Raw genomic sequence first — 25,730 nt, forward strand, 5'->3', positions numbered from 1 at the left:
GAGCTTGACTCCCATTGTATGCATTCGCCCTGCAATGCATTACCTAGGGGTTCCGTACCACTAGGCACCCATAATAAGGACATCATACCAGTCTAATCCGAATATTCAGACTTGACCGGCATGCATTTATGTTAGGGCTGCCAATCGATTAAAATATGTAATCGTACAATTGTCCATAGTTTTCTCGGATTAATCACAGATTAATCGCATTTTTATCCAGTCTAAATGTACTTTTTAATACTCTTATCAACATGGGAGTGGATAATATGCATAATTTATACAAAATTAATGTCTATTATTTTTGCAATAATTGAAAACAAAGACAAATGCTGTCCAGAATATTCTCCAGAATACCCTCAAAGGTACTGTAATTCTCAAAAATATGCTGAAAGCATAACATGGCAAACTCAAGCCCAACAAGAAAGCCCATATGGGAATATTGGCAATATTAATCTGCCCTCAAGCTTTAGCGACCCTTTTAGTGGGGCAGATAATAGAAAATTTGTGCAAAATGTGATACAAGCACCAAATTTGGCATGGTGGTTCCCAAGGGTCTACTTAACAAATCTACCTGACGTGCCATTAAAAAATCCAAGATGGCGGCCATTTTTCAAGATGGACGCCGAATGCGTCTGCCGAAAATGGTTTTGCTCAAAGATATGCATCTACTTGTTGGATTTGAATGATCTTGGTGTCAATTTCTATGTTTTCTTGCATGCTGAATCTAATTGTTTTACTTTCACTAGCATTCTAATACTGTAAATGGTAGAAAATGAACACTTTATATAAAATAACAACATAACACATCAAATAATACTCCTAATACTTTATTTACACAATATAAACATTAAATATACACATTTTGCATTAAGATACTTAGCATTTGGAATCATGTTATTCTGGACGGAAACAAGATCGAAAATAATAATAAAAACCCTTAATACTGTAAAAATCGTCCTTCCAAAGCAAACTATTACAGTGGTCCACACACTGGCACCAACTTTCACTGCTGTATATGTATCACTACAGCTGACATACACAGCAGAGTGCAGTGCAGGTGAGCCCTGAACTAAAGCATTTGCATCTCCGGTTGCAGCCTTTCTTCCAGGAACACTGGGTCAGTTCCTGACAGCTGGCTGCAATAGGTGGAAGCGTTGTCCAACAGATCTGCCATATGTCTCCCTTCCGATTCCATCCCCAGTCGGCAGGACTGACGACTTCTGGATTGGTAACTGTTGCTTGACCCCATATGATACCAGCCTGGTAAGCAGCTCGTTTTGCGTGTTCCATGAGGGCTGCACTGGTTGGTGGGATCGCATCATAGGACCTCTGCTTACGGGCAAAGAGATTCAGCCTTGCCTCGTCAACACCGGTGGCTGAACTTGATCTGTCATACATGACGACAACAAAGTTCTCCAGCTTCTGCAGGTCATCTTCAGAAACCTCTGTTGGACAGTTGCTGAGTTTTGTAAAGGTTTCAGAAACCTCATCACAGACTTCCCATGTCAGCCATGCAGATTTCTTTCCCTTCCCATGGAAAGACGAGACCGTGTCACAGCCCGTGAATGCATGAAAATACAGGATCCCACTGGCTTTCTCAGGTCCTATTGCAGAAACTACCTCATGGACTGGTATCCATCAAGCATTGGCTACCTGCCCAAAGGCAATCCACATTTTTTGAAGACCAAGCCTCTGCAGGGATGGCAGCTTAGACACTGCTATGATGAGCACGTCAGTGTCATTGGCTTTGATGACAAGTGACTTGCTACCCTCTGCAGTTGCATCTCTTCCATGTACAAATATATGGGTATCAGCTTCTTCATGACAGCATGGGGCCAAAGCATCGAGGGATCTGTTTTTGTTGCTGATGACATCTTCTCCTTTTGTCACGATGACCATACTTGTGGTTCCAGCCTGACATATTTTCTCTGCGAGAAAGTGGAAGAGCTCAGTTTTGTTGTTGTCATCCCGCAGAAAGCTTCTCCAGTTTGTTGGGGTCCTGCTGGTACCAGTCACTCTTCTTCTGATCCCCTGACCTCTTTTTGACCTGGTTTCAGATTTCAGACTAGACTTCTTGTAAACATCAAAGATGACATCGACTCGCTTGAATTTGGTGCCAAAGGATTCCACTCTTGGAAGGATGTCTTCTTTTGCATAGTCATCGAAAGTCTTTGGGCTGCGTGGAGGCAGGGAATTGATGAGCGCTGATCCATCAATGATGATGGTGTCTCCCTCTGGTTCGCTGTCAGGCAACGTCACCAGTGCCTGAAGAATTTCAGTTAGCTGTGACTTCTGGCACATACGAAGCCTGCCATTGTCACTGAGAGATGCAGGTGCTGACTGGTTCTCATACTTGAAGAATTCTTGCAAGTCACACTGTCTGTTTTGGCAGGAGATGAAGAGCCGGGAGAACAAGTGACAGTCATCTTTAAACCCTTTCTCCTTGGAGCTGCTGGCTGCCTGCTCGTGCTTGAAGAAAGAAGCCTTGTTCTTCTTGATTGGCTGATAGAATGTGCATTCTTCTTCATTCTCCAAGGCCTCCATAAATGACTGGAACTTCTCCTTGCCTCTCTCGTGATGACTACCAACTAGTTCAGCTAGTGCTGGATCTGCAATGTTCTTTGTGTCCAGCACCAGCAAATCAGCAGACTCTTCTTGGAAAGGGTTGCCCATCTCTTTTATCAATCTGAACAGTGCCTCCACCTTCTCAATGAAAGATGTCTGGGCACTTAAGGTCTGTTCATGGTGTTTGGTGCCGATGGTTGCGTCTTTCACACCAGAAATAGCCTCATATGCACATACTAGATGACTCACTTCAGGTCCAGCCACCATCCATCTCCGAAGTGCCCCTGGGTCCTCTGTTAGTCCAATGGCTCCTCCATCACCCTTGATGGCGGCGTTGTTCTGTTCATGGGCTTGGTCAATGGCCATGGCAGAGAAGTCTCTTCTGGACTTGTGGACAACAAATTTTCCTTTGTGAAACTCTCTGGCTACGTCTTGATGCTGCTTCTCAAGAGACATCATGTCTCTGAAATGAACTGGAAGCCACCGAGCATAATTTACATTGTTATTCGCGAAGAAGTAGGGGATCAGTTCTGAGAGTGCTTCACGGTACAGGTCGAAGTTTCCTTCCCTGAAGGAGCGTATCAACAGGAGCACGACCAGTTCCATGTCCAAAACCAGATCCCAGAACTGGAATTGTGGACACTCCTCAGGCAAGTGAAAATGTAGAAAAAGACTGATCTAAATAGCCAAAAAGTGTGAAGTTATTCACTTGTGTTTTTTGAAAGTAGAAAAATTTGAATCAGCATGCAAGAAAACATAGAAATCGACACCAAGATCATTGAAATCCATCAAGTACATGCATTTCTATGAGCAAAACCATTTTCGGCAGACGCATTTGGCGTTCATCTTGAAAAATGGCCGCCATCTTGGATTTTTGAATGGCACGTCAGGCAGATTTGTTAAGTAGACCCTTGGGAACCACCATGCCAAATTTGGTTGGCTGTTATCTGCCCTACTATTTTAGCTATCGCTGATGAAAGTTTGTTGCTTGTAAAGTTGTCCATGCGTCTCCATTACAAACTATCTAGCATGGTCTGCCTTTGGCGATGGGGAGGAGGGCTCTCTGCAACAGCTGTTTGCAATCTGGTATCTAAGACTCTACCTACTCCACTGGTAACTAATTTCACATCAACAGTAAATGCATATAACTTTGGTCTTGTTGAGAGAACCATCTGACTTGGCTTTGAAGCTGAACTTCCCATTCAAAAGATCCTTTTCTTTATCCATTTGAGGCTTGTTTCTGCTTGCCATCCACCAGTACCTGATCCATCGCTTCCTGATTTCACAAACTATGGTGCAGGCCTAGGGTCATAATCACAGAACGTGCATGTGTTAATGGCCGTCATAGAAATGTGTGGCATTGAAAGCGTTAACATGTTATGGAAGTGTTAACTTTGACAGCTATAATTTGAATCTCAATATTTTACATATTTATGTATGTTATTTATCATTTAATATACTTGGGTAATTGTATTTTAAAAAATATAAAAATTTAATATATAGTTATATTTAATACAACATGTTTATATTACAAATCACACAACAGACTTACAATACATTCATCTTGTGTATTAATAATGAGTTGTGAGATTTTGGTCACCCCCAGAGTTCCATTCATGACTACGGCCTTGGTAAATACAACTGATATTTGTTTTCATTCATCAAATTGACTTGTGAAAGGAAGAATTCTAAAGCACTTAAAATGTGTCACATTGTTGAGATTTAGAGCAATTATTAACAGTTTCTGACTTCAGACTGCCCTAAATTCTTCTCTACCTGTCTTTTCTTGTATTCCCTTGGATGCAACATGCATAGCAAGTATTTCCTGTTCAAAGTTTTGTAGGCTCAGTCTGCCTGAGGTGTATCCTTACCGTTTCACTGTCTGAACTGTTGTAACATGTTTGACTGAGGCACATACAGCATTTGTTTTATACAGAGAGGTTTGTTTCATGATGCAAAGATTTGATCATTTAATATAAGTAAAATACATTGTATGTGTCAATAGAGGTGTGCACCTTTACTAGCCTAATGATTTGATTGCAACTTGGTGCATTTCAATGTATCACATCTACAATTTCCTATAATACTTCACATGCTTTTCATCAATCACATGCTTTTCATCAATTTATACAATCAGTTGGTCAAATATATATAATTTCCATTTTTATTTAGAAAGTGCTTTAAAAGGAATTATAGACCGCTAATGTTATAAATATAGAAATATACAAAATAAGGTTTTCAATGAAGAAATCAGACAGTAAGTCTATGACAGTAGTCAGTGCTCTCCACACTTATTTGACATTAATTCAGCTTAGACTTGTTTGCTGCACCTAAGGCTTAAAGTAAAATCTGTGATAATAGCCTTCATTGTATCAAGGTGGCTCTGCCTTCCCCCCTGGCTGTGCTTGTCAGGTTACGCCTTGTGTTGTGTAGCAGGTTTAAACATGTGTCTCATAAACTCTAGAGCGAATCAAACAAAGTAAATGTCAGTACTGTTTGTATCCTAATAACTTGTGATCATTGATGGTGTTTATTGCGGAGGAAGATGCAGACTCCAACAGAGATTCTACCACATACAGGACAATCAGACCTTTAATGTGCATCTGTCCTGATCGTGAAGCAGCGGTGGTTATAATAATGCAGCAGAGTCCACGTCAGCATCAAAAATGCATCTCAAATTGTATTTTCTTGATTCTTGTTGTTCTGGGTTTGTACCCTCATGGTTGAATGCACTTATTGTAAGTCATTTTGGATAAAAGCATCAGCTTAATGAAATGTTAAGTAATCTAAGAATCGAGAAATGTCCATAGCACTAGTGCTCATCACTGTGAGACATGGAGGGAGGAAGGGTAGAGACTAAATCTAATCTCCCGACCTGAAATTTAGATTTTTTATTCAATCACCATATTTGTTTGACAGGGAAGCTGTGCGAAAACAGGAATATAATATTAATTTAGTAAAAGTAAAAAAAGTTCCCCAAAAAAAGGGGACTTTCCGTCAAGAAAGAAAAAGGGCATGGGCTCAAGCCCCCTTTGATGTCAATGTGTGCACGTCCCAGGGCAGCGAAATGAAAAGCAAGCCGTTCCGCATCTGTGGCCTGTGCGTTACAAAACGCCGGTAAGGTTCTGGTGGGGTTTGGACAGAAAAATGCAGCTTGAGTCAGAGTGTGCAGAGCAGACTCTTTCATTTTATAATTGCAGCTTCAGACTAGGTATCCTCATGGTGAAATGGGTGCTACCACTGATGCACAAAATTAACCAAACCAATTTAATGTCTTTAAAACAATTAACAGACTGTCAAGTTATATAATTGGTATGTGCCTGAACCCTGAACACCAGCAACCCATTGGTCTACCGCAGTGTCCCTCTATGCTCGCTCCACGTGTCTGCAAATGCATGCTTGTCTGTATGTAACTAAGCCCTTGGAGGGGAGGATCAGCGCGAACCTCAGCAAATTAGAAAAAAATCTTTATATTCAAATATGATCAATTATACTTATCAAATACCCAGGATATTATAAACAAATACCATTACAAGCCTGCTCTAAATGACTACCATCTACAGTGCTGAGAGCATCATAAACAACATCGGCCATTCTGCTGGACAACTTATGACAGTGTTTGTTGTGGTCCAAATCTGGCCAAAACTATTTTAGCTGTGTCGGTATGGTTTCACTCTCAGAAAGCAGAACAAGTTAATTAATGCTGTTGTCTTTCTCAGATAAGTGATTTAGGGCTTACTTAAAACAAAAAAACATTGTTTTGGAGTTATCTTAAGATAAATCAAATATGCACTGAAATGTTATGCATATGCATTTGATGTTAAGTGTTTATGCATATTTTTCCTGCTGAATAATAATCATCAATCATAAAAGTCAATAACTTTTATCATGTATGGGGACCACACATTTTGACTTCAAGAAAATTACAGCTGATTGGAAACAACCTTCTACTTTGACTAACAACTCTTTGCAGCTTTTTCCAGGTCAGGAATAATATACAACTGAAACCCTTACAAAACTTTTTTATTGGTTAAAAAGTCATATTTTGTTCAACAATGTTAAAAAGAAATATAGAACAGTCAGTTGTTTAATGGAGCTGTCTAAGTACTGTTTATTTATAGACACTGATATTGTGATGTTTTCCCCATTTTTGCGTAAGTTGAGATATGCATAGTTTCTCTGAATTTAATTAGGGACATCTGTTGCTTTAGCTAAGGCTAAACATAGCATCTAGTTGTTTACCATAGAAGATACATTTGTGTTCATTCTGTTTAGTATATAAACTCTGATTATGCCCTTTAGTCTAATGAGTAATAAGGACTGATTGTGGGTCATTTTGAGTAAAACTGTGGGATCAACAATGTGTCATTTTTTTTCTTTTCATCTGTCCTATCAAAAAGCTGGGTATTTGCCTGTCTTCGAACAGAGGTTGTTTAACCTCAACCATCAAGCTGAAGCTATACTATGAACATGCAGGCACATGTTGCTTAATTCCTAGGATAAGCTGCTGTAGCACACCCTCCACCAATAAACTGACATACACATGCAGAGCGCTGCTCATAAAAAGATCTTGACACACTGCCATGACTGTATGAGCTGCATTTAACCATGTCATTTCTCACATAACACTTCGTTGAATTTCTCTGGTCTGCTGGATCACCATTTTGCGGGAAGTGGGGGTTGCACTCGACATGATAGAAGAACCCACAACACGGTTCTGAGAGCCAGAGGATGTGCTGCTCTCGCTGCAAAGGACTCTCTGAGAACCAGATACATCACACTTTTCAGACACTCCTTGTGCCTCCTGGACCAGCTGCCCTCCATTGCTTGTTGGCCCTACAACCACCAGGCCTCTCTGAGATCTCAAATGCCCTCCTGGCTGTCGAGTGCCTCCCGGAATGTGGCAGGTCTGGATCCCTTTCACCACTTTCATCGACTTTGCAGGGACCTTGTCCTCTTCAACCATCATGATCTGGGAGCCACAGATGTTTCCAGCATAGATCTGGTCAGCGCCGTCTTCCTGGATTCCATTACTTTCCATGAGCATCACATGGGGGCCCTGGTACTGTCCACTGGACATTACTACCTGACCCTGAAGGACCATACACGGGGAAGGTCCAGTCTGGGTGCTGTTAACCAATACCATGCCCTGTAAGTTGTTGGCTGGTGCCTCAGCTAGTAGCATAGTGTTCTGAATCTGTGGCTGGACAACATAGTACACAGGCTGCTGCTGCTGTACCAACAGCATCTTATCTTGATTTGCCATCTCTCGTCTTTTTGTGGTCATGGTCTCATTGATCATCTGATTTGAACGCTCAGATATATCCCTGACTACAGTCTGTTCTATGTTGGAGACAGTTGGCAGCAGCTGGCTTGGAGGGGGCAGCTGTGTTTCATGCACAAACCTTGATACTGAGGTCTGTGTGTTCATTGCAGCAGGAGGGAACACTTGTTTAACATCAGTTAGAATTGGCTTGCCTCCGCACACCTCAGCCAGGGTCTTAAACTTTGGCCCAAGATCATCGAGGAAATGCAGGTCATCATCAGACTCCAGGAGGCTGCAGCATCCCACAGAGCCAGCAGCGGAACCCTGGCCTTCATAATCATAAACCAACAGACTGTTCTTCACTGCAAGGTTCTTGTTTCCATTGTCCAGCTTCTGTTAAAGAGTAAAATAGCTCATTACCATTGTGTGTTTTTTTGAGTTAGTAGTCATTTTTTTTGCCATTCATGACACTAGTAGTGTTTGCTTAGGCGTGTTATGAATGCTGTGATAGCTATTAAATTAAAATAATAATTGTCAATTTCATTATTAGTCAGTAGAAATCCCAGACATGTATGATATATACATATAAGCCCACAAGGGTGTTGGGAGCTTTAAGTGCTCCGCCCCAAGCATACCTGGGTGACAGAAAATTATAATTCAAAAAATATTTACACCAGTCCTCACCTGAGTGTAGTACTGTTCCAGAAAGTGGTCTGGCAGAGCCATGCCATCATAAATTCCTCCACCTCCTCCTGATTCTCTGCCTTCAAACTCAGAGTGGAAGCCAATGGCGCTCGGCTGGTTCGTCATCCCCCAGGTTTCTTCTCTGTGGTCACCGGCAAATCCATCTAGATGGACCCTGTTAATCCCATCCATTGAAGTGACTGACTTCTGAAAATCAAAAGGTGCCATGGGCGCCATTGCTGAAGTTTTGCCGACCATGCCTATACCCATGTTGAACATATCTCCCTCCATTTGTGGTGGCATATTCAGCAGTGGTACCTCCTATAGCAAGGATCCAAATGTAAGAACATATTAATTCAGCTTTCACATAGACATCTCAATAGCAATTGACCAGTTTTTATGCCATTATTCATTTCCTTAGCAGTTGTATTTCAATGGTTAATTTGTCGGTCTTACCGTGTTTTCTCCCTGGCCCTCAGTGTGATAGTTAATGAGGTGTGATTTGGTGTCGAAAGGCATCTCAGTAAAGCCTCCTAAAACACCTGCAGCCCCCCCACATTGGCAGAAGAGCAGCAACAGAGGAATGACTGTAAAAATAACACAAACTTTAGTTTAGTTAAGTGTAGTGTGGTTTGGGGACTGCACTACATGTCCTTCTACTGCACAACTGGTAATGGCCATCAATTCAGTTATATTTAGGGTGGCTGTGTCTGAGGGGGTAGAAGGGTCGTCCTCCAACCAGAAGGTTGGCGGCTTACTATCCCAGTCTTCCCCATCTGCATGCCGATTGGCCCCTCATAGAAAAAAATGCTGGCCATAGATGTACTGGGTGAATGGCAAAATTGGACTGTAAATCACTTTGAGTGGTCATCAAGACTAGAAAGGCACATATTATTTTAGTGCTATGTTAATACACACCATTTACCTTATAAAACAAAAGATGTTTATGAAACCATTTGTATGTATGTTGCATCTCACCAAATGTATAACTTAGGCACACTCTAATTGTGTATGACTTATATTATGCCCAAACCTGAATTATGTTTCACAGATGTGTTGGGATCAAACCTAGACAAAGAACAATGGAGAGGCCTACATGGGACTTTAAAAGCCTGAGCCAGAGTTTTCACTCTTGGGCCAAACACTCCCAGAATTCCTTTGTGGACCCCCATGGTTTTTCTAACCGCTACTGGAGTTTAAACTCTGGCATTCCATTGGCTGAGAGCCAACAGACCCCCACAGCCCCCCCTGGAGGGAGGCCGGACACCTCTCAGGTAATAAATAGGAGCACCCTTGAAATCTTGGCTTTTTCCCGTGTGCTGAAGATAGGACCAGAACCTCTCCCGGTTCCTCCAGATGATCCAGCCGCTCAAAGTGGGCAATCTTCCAGACGTTTGTATTTTTATTTTTAACTTAAGTTTACCTTTCCCCTTTCATTTTTGTAAACATATTTTTATTTTGAAAAGACCGTGGCAGAAGTATTTCACTAGCAGGCCGAGATCACAGACTTTTCCCAGATCCATAGTCAGCTGCTCCACAGCTGCTCATCCCTGCAGAAGGACGAAGGTATTCCGTCAAGGAGAACAAGATGCATTCTCCCCTTTTTCATGCCCCAGTGCGATTCCCGCTGTCACCGCACGAACCAGCTGATCGTTTGCTCTCGAGGCCATGCACACCAAACCACTTGTCTCTCCAGAATACGCCGCTTGCGCATGAATGAACCGTGGAACAGCAACAAGTAAGAGGCTTATGTCTGTGCAGAGACTAGTTTAATAATTAGCGAGTCATTACTTGTGTATGTTTATTATTTGTGTATGACCACCGTGTCTACCTTTTGCAGTGCCATTGCGCGTCCGGCCACACCAAGTTTGCAGAGATTTTTACCTATCAAAAGACCGGTACACAGCTGGATGGATTTTGGTTTGTCCGCTTGGGTACCCAGTGGTAAAGTCACTGCAAAATTGTCTCTTGGGTGTTTTGAGATCTCCTCTGATCATTTCTTTGCATGTTTCCTTCGCTCTCTCTCTCTCTCTCTCTTTTCTCCTAAACCCGCCTACACACACGTTCCGAGATCAGAGTATCCTTTGTTCTCGACTTCCCATTTGTTCCAAACAACACGGTTCTACCGCCATCTTGAATTCTGCCATACGACGTCACCAACGTCACTTTGTACGCCATATTTAATCCCCTCTCTCACACACACACACACATACATACACAGACACACACAAATATATACCATTGGTATTACATGTGTGTTATAAATCGTGATAAGTGCTATATCTGTGATATGGTAGAGTTTTGTTAGGATAATAGTCATTGATTGACATTCATGTCATTATCTTTAATAAATTAAAGTGTAATTCAAGTACCGGTATTTTGTGATTATTTTTGCATATGTATGTGAATACAGCTGAATTATGATAGTCAGTGCTCGAACTTACTGCCAACATTACTGTAACAACACATTCCTGTAGATTCATGCAGTACAACATCAGGAGAACACGCCCCCTTCTCACTCAGAAGGCGGTGCAGGTTCTGGTCAAGGTCCTGGTCATCTCACGCCTAGACTATTGTAACACCCTCCTGGCAGGTCTACCTGCTAGTGCCATCTGACCCTATGGTCAAATTATTTTCAATCTTTTCTAGGGGTACCATCATTTTTATCCAGCACATTTTCATTAGTTTGTTTTTTAAAATGATTCTGTTGACCCACAATTCAAAAGCAATGTCTGATTTCGTTAGTTAAATTTTTATTTATTATTACTTTTGTCAGTTTCAAGTCATTTCAGTGACCATTGTGTTTTTTTCTTTCTTTAACTGAAGGGTACCAACAATTTTGTCCACGTGTGTACATCTGTGAAATGCTGCCATTCGGAGGATACATTTAATTGTGAGACCTTTAACAAGATGACTTAGCTGACATCAATTCTGTCCCTTGAAACTCAGATCTTACCTGGTCACAGCTACAAGGGTTAGGGTTAGGGTTAGGGTTAGGGTTAGTACACCATTGCCAATGTGACTATTTGTCGTAGTTATTAAGTTGACATCCTTTGTATTAATGATGCTTAAAAGTAGCCTACCAGCCTTCACTTTATCCCAAGACCCTTCAAACAACTTACGTGCTAACAGCAGCAGGCCCAGGAACAGCAATCCGATGCCTGCAGCCCCAAAGTCTGCTCCTCTATTGACACTGCGTTCTCCACACACCCTTCCATCCTCACAGGTACAAACTTGGACCTTTACCATCTGTGGTTCTGGACAGGCCTTGCCCTGTTCATCCTTCACTACAAGCTTCACTTCATAGAAACCAGGCCACAAAGACTCCTGAACCCTAAGGATAGCTGCAGTATCTGCATGAAAAAAGACGAACATATGAAACATGTTGAAAATCAACACGAGTCCCTCAAAAGCTTACAGCTAACAGGTCAAATTGTTCTGGACACTCTGGAATCCAACTCGTCTAAGATGCATTCAACAAATTCCAGTAGCTGTTCAAGTTCAGGACTTTGATAACACGTCATTCTCTTTTCGCTCCATGTGCCCCATTTTTCTTTACTTTATTGTCAAACTGTAAAATCAATGCCTGCTTTTTCACAGTATAAACATGAGAAGTTAATGCTAAGAGCAAACTTGAAAGCGTAATTAAATGCAACCTGATACTGTTGTGTTTGCTGATTCGAATGGTTATGACTTTTCTGCACAGATAGATCTACTCCAAGACTCTGTGAAATCACTGCTAAGTGTAATGACAGGTGCAACACTGCACAATACTTACTTTACCAAACTAAACTCAAGATGTTGACAAGTGAGTAGATGAGTTAATTTCTGTGCTATTGAGTTTGCGATGCGAGTAATGACCTTACAATTGAGCTCAGAGAGGTTATGTGTGAAACACCTATTATCCTGACGGCAGTATGGGTTATAGATGTAAGTTTTGTTCTGTTGGTTGAAGGGAAATACCCCAAGAAGTCCCCAAATGGACATAATAAAAGGCCATTTTTTGTTGTTCAAATGAGTCCCCATGCCTGCCCCAGTCGCTTGTATTCTGCAGTATTCTCCTCACCATTAAGATGCTCCACCTGCCACTTGCCCTTAGTGCCTTCTGGGACAATAATGAAGTCAAAAGGAGGTCCATTTGGGGATGCATCCTCATCTTTAGCACTCACAATGACAGCATCAACCATGGTACAGATTGTTTGGATATTATTGGTCAAGGTGGGACAGTGGTCATTAACATCTTCCACCTGGATGGCTACAGTGCCAGTGGCTGTTTTACTTGGCATGTCTGTTAGAAAAATACAATTATGAACAGTTCATTCATCATTTTTTTTTCATTTTGTCAGACAAAAAACGAGACACAACTGGTTACCATACTAACGATGTGAGGTTGATGGTGATAAATTTCTCCACTTCACTTCATAAATTGACTTCTTTAGTCCTTACACAGTCCATGCAGATGATAGATATAGCTGGATACTGGCTTATGCTAAAACTTATATCCTTGTGCTTTTCATGAACCCCATGTTATGATATGAGCTCCCTGAAACTTTTTTACAGAAGAAACTGCAAACAGGTATCTTAATTTTAATTTAATTTGCTGGAAATGTGAACATTAAACCAAAACTGATTATGAAATGTAATGTAATGTAAAGGGATACCTGTAAAACATGTAATCTCTTTCCTCCTGGAATATTATTATTCAGGAATTAATAATTCAGACTGTGGGCCTCTCCTTAGACAATGCAAACAAGAACTCCCAGTACCCTACCTTACTTTACTTGCCTAGTTTTGTTCAATAGAGCCTTTTCACAGAAGTCATTTTGACATCAAATAGAAGGCAAACACAGGTGTTACTAATCACTTCAATTAAGGTTGTGCTCTGTTTAGATAGAGGATTAATACATGTGTTCAGTAACACCTGTGTTTACCTCCTATTTAATGTAAAGACATTCTGCCATGAAAAGGCCATCCTTAAAGCACAACTTTACTTTTCAGCTCCTCTATTGGCAAGACTGAATGATTACAAAAATAATTCCTTGTGCTGTTTCATATGATATCCTTATTAGGATGTATGGGGTAAACATGGGATTTTATGTTAAAGATCTATTCACATCTACTTTTCATGAAGACTACTAGTTTAACACATAAACATCTGACACTGGAGCAATTATATATAATAGAAGCGCAGGTGTACCATCTGTAATGCAGAGTACTTTAGCAATGTATGTCCCATTGACCAAGTATGGAGATTCTCTGTCAGGTATCTTGTTTAGTGTGATCTTGGCTGTTTCTGGGTCGATGTTTAGCCAGTTGTCAGGGTCGGAGCCTTTGGCATACCTATCCAAGGAATACATTGTGTCAGTTATTATTAAGCTGATTTTGTCGATTAAACTGGAGAACCTTTAATGTGCATGTGTTTGCGTATGCACTGACCTGACATTCTCAGCAGGTTTCCCAGTGTCTCCATCTAATGCAAAGTAGTGGGCAATAGGATCTTTCATGTTGATGGAGTGGCCTGCCTCTGAGATTGGGATGGCTTTGACTTTAGGGTGAAAATGTGGGCCCTCCTGCTTATCCTTCACATTGATTTTGATTGGATACGTTTTAAATGTAGACCCACTTTGCCATGATGATCCTCCAGACACACCTCCTGCACCAGAGCCACTTGTTCCTCCTGTTCCCCCTGCAGCCCCTGCCCCACCTCCCGCACCTCCCCCACCTCCCCCACCTCCCGCACCTCCCCCACCTCCCCCACCTCCCCCACCTCCCGCACCTCCCCCACCTCCCGCACCTCCCCCACCTCCCCCACCTCCCGCACCTCCCCCACCTCCCCCACCTCCCGCACCTCCCCCACCTGCGAAACTTATACCAGCTCCTGTATTGACCCCTGATCCACTAAAAAATGGAGCCTTATTTCTTACAACTAGTCCTAGGTCAAGGTCCTTCACATCTTCATAGTCCACTGCCTGTAAAATGGCACAAACAAACACATTACAAACAACAACAGCAAAATAGTACAGTTGGCATGCATCTTGCACAAGGTGCACACAGAGATGGGTGGCTGAACTTTGCACATGTTAACTGTCACAATGTAAGATGTTTTCAGATCATTTACCTACAATGCACTATTTTTACTACGATTCGCTATTCACTAAACCAGGGGTTTTCAACTGGTTTTGTTCCAAGGACCATCATTCTGACTAGAAAGTAATCCGCGGCCCATTGATGTGCCTACGCGCGAGCGTGCCTACGTGTGTGTATGCATGCGTGCATGTGGATAGAAGGAAGTTTTAACATTTGGTTTTTCAATGTTGGTTTTATTTAAAAACCTCAAACAAATCTAGATATATCTTCTTAAAAAAACTCAAACAAATCTAGAAAAATCGGTGTAAAAAACAACAAAAACGTTTGATTTTCAGTGCTTGAGAATTGAAAACAAAATTAAAATGCAGTTTGTAGTTGTGCTGCATCTCAGTACCATATGTACATCAATATATAACGTACATGACTTAAATGTACAGACATGTAGCTGACATGTTGAGAGAACGTTAAAGTAACGGTGATCAATAACAATCAACATAAACTGGGGCTACAACTAAAGAGGGAAGATGACAAAGTAATGCAGAATTTGTCACAAATGATAATCATACACACAAACACTTGAGGCCTACTTAAGTTTTACCTCATGATCACCTGTTGTATGTTATTGCAATTAATGGTTTTGGTTAATATGCCGATTTATTTTTCTTGATCTACAAAGATTTGTTTTTTGCTCTTCTGTTTTATTTAATATTTTCATTAATAATTCTGCCCTTTTGGGCCTTCTTTTTGGGAAAATAAAAATTCCCATCATACAAACTACATCTCCAAGCCCTCCTGAGAGTTTTTCTACCTAGCTCAATGGCTCTTCTAAATCTACCTTTAACACGCATGCACAGGGGAAAACTACTGGCAGTTTCTAGCCCAGTTTCAAGGTTCCCCTCATCACCTTTATATTATTTGAGACATTTTTCTTATTTTAGATATTTTTCACGATATTCAAGAGTAATCTGGAAATGTGTTGAAATATCAAAGCGAATTTCACGGACCCCCTGCAATGCCCTCGCGGACCACTAGGGGGGGGGGGTGCGGACCCCTGGTTGAAAACCCCTTCACTAAACCATCTCCTTCTGAGAGAAACTCTCTATCCCTGGCTCATGACATCTCTAGCGAACTCACAGACAAGACAAAAGCACTTTTACAAGGAGTATTGTATGCACAATCGTACAATGTAAACGCGTGTAATGGTCAATTTAATGTGCCTTGATTCTGCTGGAGCTTACTCTACACGCTAGATTATTTTTTGCCTGCTGCATATTGTATGATGTGACAATGGAAGGTGTACTGATCCAGCACCAGCAGAAAACATGCCAGTGTAACATAACCCAAAAAACACTGTACAAACAAATGAAGGAGAAATGTTGCATAAGAATATCAATCTTGCAGCGATCTGACAGTGAACAACAGTGAATGATGTGCAGTTCAGGCTTGCCAAAACACAAATTTGAGCCAAGGATCTGCTCACTAGCTCCCTGTATGCCGTAAAATACAAACAAAAACCTACCTTGTCAAGCATTAGGATCCCTTCATTGGTCTTGGGGTCTGTTGTAATGGTAAAGTGTCCAGCCTCATTGCCTTTAATAATATCAAACACAGCTTCCCAGTTGTCTGTGCCTTCCTGGTCTAGGTCCTTTGCTTTGATTCTCATCACCTCCACGCCTTCTGTGTTCTCCTCAATGCTGCCCTCATACTGCAAGTAAAACAGATGAAATGAAAATAGCTCATCTATATGTCAATGTATTCCCTTTTTTTCATTCTTGCCCATATCACCCATGATATGCTTGTATTGAAGACTGAGAGAAAGAAAACTACCTCCTCCTTTTCCAGAGTCGGAAGATTGTCATTCACGTCTCGCACTTTAATGGTAACAGTACAAGTTGCAATTTTTCCCTCTGATTGGCCATTTAGGTCTTGACCTTTCACCGTCAAAGTGAACTGATCCACTTTCTGAAATTAATAATCATAACAAAATCATAAAATCAAGTTGAAGTCAGTCAGGCAATGTTCAAAATAGACACTTTTGCCGTTGTTGATACAGCACCTCTCGATCCAGGGGGTTGTTAACGAGGATTATCCCATCTTTGGTAATGTGAAAAATGTCATTGGGTGGATTCTGATCTATGATGCTATAGGCAATCTGAGAGTTTGGATTCCCTGGTTCATCAGCATCAGTTGCAGTGATTTTCATTACTGATGTTCCTGTAAAAACAGGATTAAGTGAAACCGTCATCAAACTGAATAGTGAATGCAGGTAGAGCCTACTGCATTCAAAATAACTTACGACAAAGGCTGTACTCAAAGAATGTGGTGTAATTACTATACTATTATAAGCATTCACTATTGCCAAGCTCCACATGATCGAAAAGCAAGCAATTTCAAGGCTATGCACACAGTTTCATTTCAGAGCCTCTGAGTAACTCAAAATAACAGCTACGTATTCCTGTCATTCTTACATGGAGAAATGCTAGTTTAAGAAAATGCACAACAAAAATTTGGGTTTTTAAGACAAGGGACAAAAACCAGCAGAAAACATGGAAATATTATTGGCTTTAAACTTTATCTCATTTGCTCCTATAGGTCTATTACGATGAAAACTATTTAAAATGTATTCCCTTGCAGATACAAAACTATGACTGTTCTGCTCTATACATGATTAATCCGGGTAGGATTATTTAGCCATCACATATCAGGATGAGGATTGGTGAAAACTATATATATTCCAATATGTATTCAGGGAAATTGACTGATTATTAAGCTCTCTTTCAGCAATGCCCTGAGATTACATTCAAACAAGCAGGGAGATAAATGAAAATAAAACAGAAAACAATTAAAAGCAGACATGACTAGAAAGAATGATATATAATAGTAAAGCAATAAAACAATTAAAAGTCACAAAATAATAACTAGACAGTATGTCAAGAAATATATAAAACAATGATATAACAGTAAAATATGTAAAATGTCAATGAAACATCAATAACAGATGGTTAAAATAATAAGATTTATAGAAATAGTAAATAGTACAATAGACAATGTTAACTAAAAACAATAAATAACAACCCAGTCTACAGATAAACCACAGCCGGAACAATGTAAAATAACCAGATTATCGAGTGGACCCTTACAACTATTCCCTGATTTACCTGTCTAATTTCATTACTTTCTGCACTTTTTTCAATTAGTTTGGTGCAAAAAAACTAAATGCTAGTTTTCGAGCTTAGTATTATTCAGAGGAGTTTGAAGGGATATTAATTACTATGATGATAAACGGATTACCGCCTTGTTATTAAATAAGAAGCAGTGTCTTTCCCTTCGATCACTGAGGGAAGACCATCCAAGATTGTGTTATAATTAACAGTTGTGAGTTCTAAACCATCCCCAGAAATAAAATGTAAGACACTGTGATTTCAATATGGATGAGGCTGGTCCCCAACCCCCGGGCTGCGGACCGGTACCGGGCCTTGGGTCATTTACTTATTCTGAACGGTGATTTATTTTGAAAAATGACCGGATCCTCTCCGTTATGACTCATGCTTTTACGCATGTCAAGACGCTTGTCTCGGTCACGTGACTTTTTCGCTAAACACAAACCCACACGGTATTTTTCGGACCCATTTGTCAACAAACCAGGTGAATCCGGCATGTCTGTGCTAGAAGAAGATCAGCTGCTGGAAATCGCAAATGACGGCGGCCTTAAAAGTTTGTTCGAGAAAACAACTCTGCCAGTGTTCCGGATTAAAGTCACGGCAGAATACTCTGAGATCGCCACAACAGCACTAAAAACTCTGTTGCCATTTCCGACATCATATCTGTGCGAAGCAGGGTTTTCTGCTGTGACGGCAACCAAAACAAAATTACGGAGTAGACTGGACATCAGCAACACACTTCGGTAGTCATGTCACCCAATAGCCCTAGATGGGACCGCCTTCTTGCAAAGAAACAGGCTCATGGCTCCCACTGATTCAGCGTTGTGGTTAGTTATATGTTTCATGCACTTTATATTTGTTTTTTATTTGCGATTTATTCATTGTTACTCACTGTTGTGTTGTTGGTGCCATGTTACGAGGACGCTGCTAATAAAGTTGCATAAGAATACACTTCAGTTTCACATTTATTATTATTATATTTAGAAAATACCCCAGTTTTTATGCTAGTCGTATATCATTTTATTCTGTCGTATTTATCCGACACATACGGTCCGTCTCCGTCTCGCTGGTAATTTACCAGCAAGACGTACACGGGCGTCATCTCATTAACTCTTTTAATAATTATACTGTGATTGGTTCGAAATATTAATTATTATTATTAGTAGTAGTAATTCGTGACCACTCATTGTTAATATGTGGCCACGCAATAATTAATTTGAGGCCAGGTATTAACAATTTGTTGATTTCGTTAAATTAAAAAAAAATCTACCGATGTCACCAGAGGCTGAACCAGAGAGCCTCCATAGTGAGGCTCCGTAGCCACACCTTAAAGGCCGGTCCCTGAAAATATTGTCTGACATCCAACTAGTCAATGGTGCTAAAAAGGTTGGGGACCACTGCACTATATCCTCATAATCTAAGACTGACATGATGGTTGATTTGAGAATCGTTACCCTGTTCTCAAATGAGAAGTAAGTCTGGATCCTGCAAGTGCTCCAAGTTTAATTCTCACCTTCTTTGTGAGCTCAAGCACGTGTTTTGAATGAAAGTTCATGATCCAGCCAAATACCTAGATATTTGTAATTGGAGACATACTGTCATGGTTACACACACACCCACCATTTCCTGCTGCATGTTCTATGTCACTCCCTGTTTTATTTTGATACTCATGCTTGTTTCTTATAGGTAGCTTCACTCTTGTAAATAGCATAAATTCAATTTTTGACTCATTAAAGACAGAATATTGATCTTTCAGATCAGAATTTTTGCACACAGTCAAATGCATACCTACAAAATGACACAGTTTGTATCATCAGCATAAAAATGTACATTTCAGTTGTGTATTGAGGAAATTATATTATTAATATACACTGTAAACAACAACTGCCCTAGAATAAAGCATTGTGGTACAAATTTTCTTTTTATCTTAAAACCTCTGAATTTAGCCCTAAGGCATATACGCAAAGTCCTCAAACCACTTAAATGATGCATCATCAATAATGGTTAAAGTGAAATAAAAGTTCCTTTTATCAGTAGGTGGCACTATGACTATCTCAACATACAGACTAATAGATCTATTGAGGTCGCGGTTCTGATGACGCTTGAGCAATTTGGGGCCAATTGTACAATGAACAGTAGAGCTACAACAACTTAATTTTCACACTTATTAGTAGGTTGTGCTATCACAATCACTTCATACAGACTAATAGATCTTTTCAGGTCGGGACTCTGATCATAGATCAGAATTTTGGGGTTGTCTGGAGAACGCACAATGGTAAAAATGGTTAAAAACAATTACATTTTCACGCTAATCAGTAGGTGGTGTTATGACCATGAGTTGATATTGTCATATTGAGCTGGTCAGGCCTTTGTCTCTGATCATTCAACACCATGTTGGTGCTGTTTGGACAATGCAAAGTGGAGGTATGACAACTTTGCCTGCTTTGGGCGAAGGTTCATCCTTCGCCGCAACGAAATGTTTACATGGTTTGAAGAAATGTCATAATTCTGACCATGAAAGTCTCATGACTTCTTTGAACTCATTTGAGTTGTATTTTGTATAGCAGAATGATGGCGAATCATCAAAATTTGCGCCAAGCCATGGCCACATCGTGTGACAAAAACACACTCAATTTGAGTTGGTTTTAATCTCCAAGGAGTCAAAATGACATTCACCGAGGTTGAAGTTGATCTGATAAAAGCTCTAGGAGGAGTTCGTTAAAATACACAACTTGTAAAATGTTCAATATGACCACTAAATCCAAAATGGCCGACTTCCTGTTGCATTAATCAAATTGGTGGCTTTGACTATTTATGTGTACTGAATTTTGTACAGATCGGTTAAACCATAAGGAGTTGCTGCGTTTTAGGGCGCGCTGTTATTTTTCCACATATACTCCACAATAGGTACATTTTCATTTTCAAGTATGTTCAGAGCCTCCCATGCAGGCGGTTAGTCTTTCATCCACTCCCGCCCTCCTCAGCTTTATTACATGGACTTCCCCTTGCTTTCTGTACGACCTTTGGAATAAAAAGACAGTTATTGTATATACCGCAATACACAGCAAGGGGAAGTCCATATAATAAAGGAGTGGAGGGCGGGAGTGGATGAACCCAGTTAAAGAGTAATGAATGTAAAGCGAACGCGCCTGCAACAAGACGAAACTAAGTTTCTAGGTGTCATGATTGATGAGAATTTGAACTGGAAATCAAATAGAAATTACACAAAGGTGAAAATATCTAAAACAATAGCTCTGTTACACAAAAAAAATGATTCATAAGATAATCAAGCATCCCTATCTGACCTAATGTGTTGAAGGTTGGGGAAGTACTTGCAAAACTTAAATGCATTTATTTTTAATTTGACACAAAAGAGCCATAAGAATCATCTGTAGAAGTCGATATATAGATCCATCAAAACCATTATTCATTAAGTTAAAGTTGTTGAAATTTCAGGAACTATTAGATTACAGAATTCTGCAAATTATGTTTACAACTCATAAGAAAACTTTGCTTACCAACATCCAGAAAATATTTGAAAAAAGAAAAAGCCATTTTAACTTAAAAAAAGAACAGAGCTCTTTTAAAAAATTTGATTCAGAAGCAAGTTGATTGGACGTTGCATTACAGTGAAAGGAATCAGTTTATGCGACAATATCAACAAAGACACCAAATAATCTAAAACAAACATATTTTTAAAAAAAAGATTAAATCCAGTATGTTGACAAAATACAATGTCATTTGTCATTTGGTTTTGTTCAGTTTTCTTGTGTCAGGTAAATCATTTTGTGAGCTTCTTTGTATGGTATAAAATGAACTGTAACTTAGGAACTAATGGAGGGATATAAGGTGCTGTGTTGGTGTGCAGCTATTTAAATTAAAAAAGACCCCCAACCAACCATGAGAATGAGACCAGCAATAAAAAAAACTTCCCAAAGTCCTTTGACCATTACCTCTTTAGCGGCTGCTGCTTCAGAGCAAGCTAAAGCACCATTAAATAGGAGATTAAAATAGTTTTTTGCTCAGACTCCAAATGGGACGTGTCATTCATCCCTTCATGAACCACTATTCTTATGATTGAGGTAGGAGTGAAGGCAGCAATTCTAACAGTTTTAAACTAATCATGAAAGATGGAAGACTAACCTGCAAGACTGAGCTCATCCACCTCCCCGTTTTCAATCACTCCAAACTCTGGAGCGTTGTCATTTTCATCTACAACCTTGATTTGTATTTCGATTGTTTCTTGTGGCTCTTTACTAGGTGTGGCAATACCTGTCAGCTGAAACAAGAGTTACGTTCACAAACATGATCATCTTTGTCATTGCTGTGTAGCAAATATTGCAAAAGATCTTGGTACCACATATAAAAAACTGAAATTGAATCGAACACAGGAAACGTGACATGAAATTCACAAAGAACATGAAAAGAGAATAAAGTCAAAGATCGCTCACATTGTATATATGAATATTCTCCCTGTCAAGCACTTCGGTCACACGAATGAATCCAGTTTTAGGGTCAACGACAAATACACCGAAGGGCAATTGGTCTGCACCTATGCCCCTAAGGGAGTACAAAATGTCTGGATCAGGTACATCTGATCGGATCTGAAACAAGAAACAGAACAAACCAACAAAGCAGAACACCTCATCACTTCATTGCTCAAGAAATACTTCATAAGAAAAACTGATAATATAATGACCACTCTTATGTTATGCAGTGCATTTTCTGACTGATTGATTTAATTAGCTGCCCCTCCATGTAATAATGATAATAATAATAAAACATCATTCTTAACAAATTTTTACACATTTTATCATCTGCCTTTCATAATCAAATACACTGTTGGTGCTTATCAATACTAAATAAATCAAAAGTAGAAATAAAAGTATTAGACAATGTCTCTAAATGACTAACCCTCGTGCAACATCCAGTGAATTTGTGTTTCACTCACTGAAGACATTGTGTTTCTCAATGTCAGCCTGTTTTGTTTGTCATCTTTTGCTTCAGTGTTAATGGGTAGAGTTAAAATTAACTGGAGATCAGCAATTCACCTTGGCTATAGATTCCAGATGAGTGAAGTCTACATTTTCTTCCAGAGCCTTTGGAGGGACAATCCATTCTCTTCTTTTTCTTGCCAGATTGTCTCCAGAGTTGGCCCTCACCAAAGGAACAACCTGGAACAATACATATAAAAATTGGATATGTTTCTATTTGACTGAGTAAATTATTTGACTTTGTTTCCAGAAAGTACGTGATCAGTATTATTTGAAAACAGTTTCCATGCTCAAATAAAAAATGTAAGAACTACTGAGGGATGTAAAAGTGGTTAAGTATAAGGTTACATGACATTTAAAAGAGCCAAATATTATCGTATGGTTCGGATAATACAACAATTTAATATAATACCTTTTTAGCAAGTGTAGAGGGAATCCGTAAGGTTTTGCTCTAATTTTTCAGGGATTTGGGATTTTTAAGTAACATAACAGTTGAGGTTTTGAGAACCATTAGAGATCTTCAAAGTTTGATTAATGTATATTGGTTGATTTGATTATTTGAATTATCAAATAATTTTGTTTAGGCCAATACTTGTCTCCAGAACCTTTATGTAATGCAAAGCAAATGTCTGACTTAACTGTCTACTCCACCACCATGTAGTGGCTGCAGAACTTTGTTTGATTGAAGTTGATAAATTGACCATGTCTTTATTGGCAATATTCAAAAATGTCTATGTACTTAAGAGAAGGAAAGCTGCAGGGGAGAGTCCCAGTGGGACTGACTTGTTAGTCACTAAATACTGACAGTAAATTATTCATGTGTTGATTGCTGCATGGTTCAAGAATACAAGTGTAACCTAGAATTGATGGTCAGCAAGAGCAGAGTCAAATGAGCTGCTAAACTGAGATTGGCATGTCAAAATTAGCATACATGCACTTTTATCAAACACTGTTTTTGTCTATCAAACATTATTCACATTCTGACGGGCAATGGTGGGCTCAGTATCTTGCCAAAAGATACTTCAGGATGCAGACTGGAGGGTTTTGGTGTCATGCAACAGCCTTCCTACTCCGTTTCTATTTTCCAAAGTAATTCAATTGTACAAACAAATCTAAGAATTTCAACCTGAGCAGCAGATTATGTTTTTCAACCTGTGTCATATTAGACATATTAGATTTATCCATAGTGTTCAACTGCATTTTATCTAGATTGAACTGCTTACAGGGACTCCCGTGGGAAAAGGGTATCAGTAACAAATTTAAACCTGTAATTTCAGATGGGAGGCTGAAATTAAGGAAGTGTTTCTTTCTTTGCCAGCAGAATAGATACTGCTAGGGCGTATGTGAAAGCAGCCACCTGTCTGGTTCTGTGTAACTGCTAATGGTCACACCCTACCACATAATATGACTCACAACAACATTTATTAAAAACTGCTCAGCACAAAGAATGTAATGTCAACACTAGTGATAGATACTTTTGTCTTCACTCTTCATCTGAGAACATATGGTTGTTGCTACCCTTCTCTCACTTAAATAGTTATTCAGTGTTGAATCCTTGAAAGGAAGTCAAATTAAGTTGAAGAAGAACATGGCTGAGAGCCAGTTTAGCTCAGAACTAAGGCCTTGGGCAACAAAGTTGCTGTCTTTACTTGTTCTAGTTAGAATCTTCCATTGAGTTCCTGAAGAACTGGTTGGTCATATAAGAAAGGAGGAACAACATGATAAGACTTGATAATGAATTGTAATCTGCATACGAAATCCAACTAGAGTCATTTACACAATTTACAACACAAGTTCACCTAATATCCTCAGAATTCAGAACTCAGAAGTCATAACCTATATATAATATAAAATTATATAATATGATCTTTTATATATTAACATTTTATGATTTTTTAAAATATTTTTTGTTAAACTGATGATTAACTATATAACTTGCTTTTAAAATGGGGCATGGGACATTATAGGATGATATATTTTGCCATGTGTCCAACAGTACAGGCGGCTCTGTTGCCATACCAGCCATATATTTGTTAGGATCGACATGAAGAAGATAATTGACCTATGGTGTGAAGGGTAAACAACCCCAAACTCTGTGTTTTATCATAAGATTATGTTTGAACCGGTTTATGATCTGCCTGACACTGAAATATTAGAAATCATGATTAAAAATCCTTGAACAATGAGAACAAGCAGGAACAACAAAAAATTGCAAATCATTTCTAGTCCTATGGCTAAATCTAATATGTCTAAACTGCCTATGATCCTACAGGAAACATGGCCTAAATTAAGTAGAGTGGTTCATATCTGAGTGTATGCATTTAGAAACATTAACACGATTTAACACGGAAGGTTTCTATCCCACAATCCACAGAGACCTGATATACCACCAGACAAAATAAACCTACAGTTTCTAAACTCACAGTTCAAATTATATTACTGGGAAAATACAAAGACACAGGAGACTCTTTCAGCACTCACCACAAACAGTAGCAGCACAAACACGGTTGAAGAAACTGTAATCATGACTGGAGAAAAGTCCAACCATCCACAGTTAACCAAAGGAATGGTGAGCGCAACTGTCTGTCTGTGAACTGATGGTGGCAAGGGGAGGAGGCTTATGAAAGAGGTGGGCTACACCACACACGCAGATACAGTGTTTCTCACACACACACACACACACACACACACACACACACACACACACACACACACACACACACACACACACACACACACACACACACACATCACCACTGTTGATTAGTGTTGCTGACAAGCATTTAATCTTCGATTTGAACATTGCATTAACATTAAATTTAATAATCCAGACTTCCAGGTGTAAATATTCCTTCGAAATACATCTGATTCTGATTCTAAAATATAGTTGCTTGGCAAATAAAGGATTAAATAGTCAATAAAAATAATGGATGATTACCATGCTTTTAGACATAGACGGTAGAGGCGATGGAC

General features: G+C 39.6%; 1 protein-coding gene across 1 annotated transcript; it reads right to left on the bottom strand.

The window, feature by feature from the left end:
• Window positions 1–39: 39 nt before the first annotated feature.
• Window positions 40–25,283, bottom strand: LOC133011230 (desmoglein-2.1-like). Its single transcript, XM_061078932.1, has 19 exons — window positions 25,239–25,283; window positions 22,815–22,937; window positions 22,215–22,367; window positions 21,907–22,042; window positions 16,659–16,816; window positions 16,430–16,564; window positions 16,122–16,307; window positions 14,355–14,484; window positions 13,952–14,264; window positions 13,713–13,855; window positions 12,582–12,803; window positions 11,638–11,868; window positions 8,972–9,102; window positions 8,516–8,836; window positions 7,188–8,224; window positions 2,037–3,133; window positions 1,257–1,445; window positions 858–943; window positions 40–60 (listed from the first exon to the last, which is right to left on the bottom strand). Exons 1-19 carry the CDS (start codon window positions 25,281–25,283, stop codon window positions 40–42), a joined length of 4,857 nt encoding a protein of 1,618 aa, XP_060934915.1.
• Between the last annotated feature and the right edge of the window lie 447 nt (window positions 25,284–25,730).

This window comes from Limanda limanda, chromosome 9 (assembly GCF_963576545.1).
Source record: "Limanda limanda chromosome 9, fLimLim1.1, whole genome shotgun sequence".
Taxonomy (NCBI): Eukaryota; Metazoa; Chordata; class Actinopteri; order Pleuronectiformes; family Pleuronectidae; genus Limanda; species Limanda limanda.